At 38.9% G+C, this 6,604-nt stretch overlaps 1 protein-coding gene across 1 annotated transcript; it reads left to right on the forward strand.

Annotated features, from left to right (window-relative positions):
• The first annotated feature begins 572 nt into the window (after positions 1-572).
• LOC103446059 (putative pentatricopeptide repeat-containing protein At3g16890, mitochondrial) lies at positions 573-3,538 on the forward strand. The gene is made up of 2 exons (XM_008385116.4): positions 573-3,102; positions 3,261-3,538. Exon 1 carries the CDS (start codon positions 713-715, stop codon positions 2,894-2,896), a length of 2,184 nt encoding a protein of 727 aa, XP_008383338.1. The 5' UTR covers positions 573-712; the 3' UTR covers positions 2,897-3,102; positions 3,261-3,538.
• Positions 3,539-6,604: the final 3,066 nt, after the last annotated feature.

The raw sequence follows: 6,604 nt of genomic DNA on the forward strand, positions 1-6,604 counted from the left end.
CTAGTCTTAATAGGAATATAAGATACAATCCCATATTCCCTAGGATTTACACAATCACATTCCTATTCTAAATATGACTGCAACAGTATAGATGAAATTAATAATTTTTAATAAATTTAGGGACTTATTTTATAGAAAAATAATTTAGCGACCTAATTTTCACAGGTGATAATGAGAAACTAAATTGGCACTTCACTCTTTTCTTAGTATGCATATCTATATATCTTTTCATCTATTAATTATTTATTAATTTTATTGAATTCAAAATGAGATAAAAATGTCTAGTGGTATTCCTCTCCATTTGTAAGTGAGAGATTTTAGGTTCAATTCTTTCCAAATGCGAATTTGAACCACATTATTGCTAGCATATTATAAGGTTAAGCCCAACCCTGCTCCTTAGTATAGGTAATATCAATTGTTTCAAAAAATAAAAAATAAAAAATAAAATAAAAAAAGTTGAAGAAAAGAAAAATGATTTGTTGTAATCACTTCCCTAAATAAAAAAACAAACATTTGGCGGACCCCAACTCTCAGGCTTCTGTGGTGCTCTCCACTCTCCACATTACTGAGGTTGCCCCTTTTTACTCAGCAACCAACCCTAATTCCCAATTAGGTGTTCCGTATTCCTAATTCCCAATATTGTGGGTTGGTTCAATATTGTGGGTTGGTTGGTTCCAAGTGAAGTGATTTGACCTGAACAAGAAGAAGTTGCATGGTGAGGGACATGAGATGGCTTTCTTCTTTAGCTTCTAGGGCACATGCTGCTGTTGCACTCCGAATCCTCCCCCTCCCCGACCAAGCCCCCTACAGTCTCAGTCAAATTCAGACAGAAAATGCTTCATTTGAAAACAAACCCAGAATTAGAAAAGCTTCTGCTCCTCGCAACATTCGATTTGGCGCTTCCCGTCCTCCCAAACCTAAAGGTAATTCTTCTTGTACGCCCAATCCTAATCCTAATTTGGTTTCCATTTCAAACATTCCCATTTCAGCTGGTAATGCCCATCACAACCATAAACCAATTGATCACTCATACATTGTCCAAATTCTTTCACGGAAGGACTGGTTTTTATTGCTCGCCCACGAGTTGAAGGCCCAGAGGATCGTTTTGAATCCTCAGTTTGTTGCTAGTGTCTTGCAAAACCAAGAAAACCCATCACTCTCTTTGAAGTTTTACTTATGGGTTTCGAGTAACGACCCCTTGTTGTCAAAGAATCAATCCGTTCGCGGTATCTTAGCCAACACCCTTTACCGGAGAGGCCCCGTTGTGTTGTCTGTTGAATTGCTAAATGATATTAAGAATTCTGGTTTAATGGTCCCTGAAGACTTGCTTTGCATATTGATCGGCAGTTGGGGGAGGTTGGGTTTGTCAAAATATTGTGCTGAGGTTTCTGGGCAAATTTCATTTTTGGGTCTCCGTCTTAGCACAAGGTTGTATAATGCCGTGATCAATGCGTTGGTCAAGTCCAATTCACTTGACTTGGCTTATTTGAAATTCCAACAGATGCCAGCAGATAACTGTGGTCCCGATAGATTCACTTACAATATCCTCATTTATGGAGTCTGCAAGATTGGTATTGTGGATGAGGCACTTCGCTTAGTTAAACAAATGGAGGGCTTGGGATATTTTCCCAATGTTTGGACGTATACAATCCTCATTGATGGGTTTTGTAATACAAAGAGGGTTGGCGAAGCCTTCTGGGTTTTGGAGATAATGAGGGAGACGAATGTGACTCCTAATGAAGCTACTATCAGATCATTAGTTCATGGTGTGTTTCGTTCCACGGCCCCCAGTGAAGCTTTTGAGTTGTTATTGAGTTTTGTTGAAAGGGAGTCTGTATTGTTCAAGGTCGCCTGTGATACCGTACTGTATTGCCTTTCGAATCGTTGTATGGCAAAAGAGATTGTTTCGTTTTTGAAGAAGAGTGATGCAAAAGGTTATTTGCCTGAGAGTTCAACATTCAACATCATAATGGTTTGTTTGATAAAGGAATTAGCTCCTTTTCGGAATCAGAACGAGGTTCATGATATATTTCAAAGTTTTATACGGCGTGGTGTGAAACCGGGATTTAGCACTTATCTTGCATTGATTGAAGCCATGTACAAGGCAGGAAAAGCTGGTCACGGGAATCAAATCTTTGATCAAATGATCAAAGAGGGACTTGTATCAGATGTCTTCTCATATAACATGGTAATTGATTGCTTATGCAAAGCCCAAATGTTGGACAGGGCATCAAAGGTTTTTGAAGATATGCAGTGCAAAGGTATCCCTCCTAACCTTGTTACTTTCAATACACTTCTTACCGGATATAGCAAGGCTGGAGAAGTAGGTAAGGCACATGAACTATTGGCAATGCTCTTGGAACAGGGGATTAAACCCGATAAGTTCACTTTTAGTTCACTAATTGATGGCCTTTGTCGGGCGAACCGGATAGATGATGCTTTTGACTGTTTTGCTGAGATGGTTAGGTGGAGGGTCACTCCAAATTCCATCACATACAACATACTGATACGCTCTCTGTGTTTCGTTGGAGACATTTCTAGAGCGGTGAGAGCAATGAAGAAAATGCAGGCGAATGGAATAAAACCAGATGCTTACTCGTTTAATGCTCTTATTCAAGGTCTTTGTAGGATGAACAAGGTTGAGAAAGCTGAGGAACTTTTTCTTGCCATGTTGACATTAGGTTTGAATCCTGACGATTACACATGCAGTGCTTTTATCAAGGCATTGTGCGATTCAGGAAAACTTGATGCAGCAAAGGAGATATTGCTCTCTATGGAAGCATCTGGTTGTTTTCCGGATTCTTCTATTTGTAACAAGATTTTAGATTCGCTGGTCCAGAGTGGCCATGTTGAAGAGGCCTGTAATATAGTAAAGAGTTTTAACAGGAGGAAATAAATTTCACAGGATTTGGGCTATCACCTGTCTGCATGTTGATGTGTTCGCTCAAAAGACAGGTCAATCAGTAGCACACGAGGTGATGATTCACGGGATGCACTTCTGGGTGAACTGCGTGTTGATGTGTTGGCTCAGAAGACAGGTCGATCAGTAGCACACGAGGGTGATGATTTGTGGGATGCACTTCTGGATGAACTGCATCCTGGGTATGTATGCGCAGAATTGTCGTCCATATTAGTCTCAATTTCAAGTTCCATGAATGAGGCAAACTCGTTGACACGTTATTCTAAAATCAATTTGTTGTTATTCTTTGTAACTTGAATTATGATAACATGATCTACTTTGTTTGATATCGTTTCACCAGTATTTCAAGTAAAGGTGAAGGGAGCTGGAAAGTCGGTCGAAGTAAGATTTTATGCCTGTCAATTGTCATCCATTGAAGGAGGTGCTAGTAGAGATGCAAAGACAATTGATGCAGCAAAAGGACGGAGCAAATAATAGTTGACAGGCCAAGCCAAAATATACGTCCAACAACTTACTGTGTCATCTCCCTTTGAGCACGGAACCTAACATGTGACATTCCGTCCTGAGATTTATTATATTTTATTCTCAACATCAATGAAATTCCTAAAATGCCCATGAGATGCCATGTAGACCTTTCATGTGGACTTCACTTTTCCTTTTAACTTTTTCACTCTTATTTTACTATTTCCAAATAACACTCATTTTTACGAACACGTGGTCACAACACTCAATTCAGAGTTATAACGAAGAAATTATGATCGAAACAGTGTAAATTTACATGAGATAAATTCAAATTCTAAAAGTTGACCTTGTGCAGTGTGCATCACTGCTTTGTCTGGCCTGGGAAAACAAAAAATCAGCCTTAAAAAAGGCTTAATGATAAGGGTTGGTCATGCAAGTTGCATTAAACAAATAATTATTTTGGGTTTTAGAAACCCACACTTGTTCCATCAGGCATATTCCCATCATTTTCTTTCTTTTTGGTTGGTTCCCTCACATCTCTCTAGCTCTCTCATGCCTCACTTCCTCTCTTTTTCTCGAGAAATGTTTCCAAGTATCAAGCTCATTCATTGACCTGGAGTTCCACCAATCATTATATCACATATGTATACATTTTTTATACCAGTCCATGTTCAAAGTATAAAATATATATATATATATATATATATTGAAGTTTGGGCCCCCTAGTCTCTCCTTCCTCGTATCCTCTCTCTCCCTTCTTCGGGAAACTGAAAGGCCTTTTTACTAATACAACTACAACCTTTTCTCTTCCCCACCTTCACCATCTCTATGCACACCGGCAACCAACCAATCTCCGACCAAAATCGTCACTACCACCTACATCCAAACGTCCAGCCCTACCACCGCCAAGATCACCCACTTGATGTTTGATGTTGTCCACCCACAACCACATCACACCCACCCGAAACTCCAGTCTTTATCGCCCAACTAAAATACGAATATGGTACCATCTTCTTCTTCTCTAGGATGCCCAACTCAAATATGATTTAGAAAGAGATAATTAGTGGGGCCCATGACCTATTATGTTTTATTTTTAATTCTTTAAGCGGTGGGTAGGAGTTGTAATGTGTACAAGTGTGATATCATGATTGGTGGAATCAACAAATGAGCCAGGTACCTGGATCTCTCTCTCTATGTCAGTTCACTCAACCATAATTGTCATCATTACTCTCACACACAATGGCGGATCCAGAATTTTAAACTCGAGGGTCCCAATAACAAAGGTAACAAAATTTATTGATTAAAATAACATTTAAAAGTTAAATTATAGTACATTTTATTGATGAATCATACATAAAACAACATTACAAGCTATAAAATCTAATTCAAGCATCTACGATGAAGTTTCATAGTCTAAAAATGTTCCATTTGCAAATATACTCTTTGAACCTCAACTAGCATATGAGGAGGATAATCCTTCATTTGAATTGTTTTTCCAGGGTCTCTCTCAAGCTTATTCAAATTAATCACACTCATTTTGTCTTGAACTTGAACTACCCAAACAAATAGATCGTGCTATTGGTTTTGGCTTGAAAAATCTTTCCATATTTCTTATCTATACACTACATATTAATAAAAAAACACAAAATCATATACCAATTAATCAATAAACAAAATTCCAATAATTAAATGAGTATACAAAAATAAAACATATCAATAATCATATCAATAATTGTCACAGCCCGTCCCAAATTATTACTATCGACGATGTAAAATGACGGTTTCATCCTTGGACGTTGAAATTGTAGTGTGTGTGTTATGCTTTGGGACTTAGATGTTATTTTCTTTGGTTGGTTGGTGACCCACGTGGAACACACATACACACTTTTACTCTCTCTCTCTCTCTCTCCTTCCCGTGCACTCTCTCTCTCTCCTCCCTTTCGATTTTCTCCTGTTTCCGTCAACATTTTACGGACGAGCGTCAAGTTCACCATTCACGCACGGATCAACGTTAAAAAGGTAAGGTTCTTGTTCCCTACAAGCTCCTGAGTCCATTCGTACCATTTTTAGGACCTGAAAACCTCAAAAACCCTGAGAACTCTAACCTCCAATTTGGTGCATTATTCATGCACACGTAAATATGAAGGTTTCAGTGGATTTTAAGCTCACAGGGAGCTTTAGAAGGCCCTCACGAAGCTCGGAGAAGAAAAACCAAGCGATTTGGAAGTCGGGATCGTCAGTTTCAAGTTTGGCCAGTTTTCCTCAAATTTCTCCAGCGAGATTCCGTGATCTTTGGGGCTTTAAACAGGTAAGGAAATGTTCTACAAGTTAAGAGCTTCAATTTGGTACTGGTTTCATGAATTTTGGTTGAAAAACGAGTGAGATATCAAGGTTTAAAGAAATTCCCAGTTTTCGGCGTTGGCAACGATCGTCGAAGTTCTGAGGTTAGGGATGACAGAATATTCCGTCAACTTTGACAGAATATTCCTAACGGCGTTGGTTAGTTTTAATGGTTTCCGTTACTTTTAACGGAATATTCCTAACGGCGTCATTGTTACCGTCAGTGTGCCTGGCATGTGCCCGCGCGTGGGTGGTCGGAAAATTTTTCTAAAAATATGGGGATGTTCGTGGGGTTCTGTAGATCACGTTGGTATATTCAAACATCCCATTTGAGCATTGTATGAGAAGTTATTAGCTAGTTTTGTCTATGTGCTTTAAATAACGTTTTTATAGTTATTTCGCATATAAGGGAGGCCTATCCAGAGGACGAGCGCAGTCAAGGGCGACTCGGGGGCTACGACACTTCGACATACCAGTGAGTGGGCTTTTGGTTTTCATTATATATTTAAATACTTGATATTTTCCCAAAAAATGCGTTTAAATGAAAGTATGCTTTGAATGCCATGCATCTAAATTTATATTTCATATATGAATTAGTATATGATGCATATATATTATTGTGGTGCTGTGGACGCTCACGTAAGCCCAGGTGAGTTATGAATTGTGAATGTGATTAAGGTGATGATTAATTGAGAAGCTTTGAGCTCATAAACCTGCACCTAGGGTGTTAATGATAAACCAGAGATATAACACAGACCTGTTATTATAATGTCACCTCCTGCACCATATGCTCATATTGGATCCAATTTAGGTGCACAGTCCTGTTGTACAGACCATCATAGGTGGTTTCGACTCGTAGGTGACTAGCGATTTATCGCCCAG

The sequence above is a fragment of the Malus domestica genome, chromosome 13 (assembly GCF_042453785.1).
Source record: "Malus domestica chromosome 13, GDT2T_hap1".
NCBI lineage: Eukaryota > Viridiplantae > Streptophyta > Magnoliopsida > Rosales > Rosaceae > Malus > Malus domestica.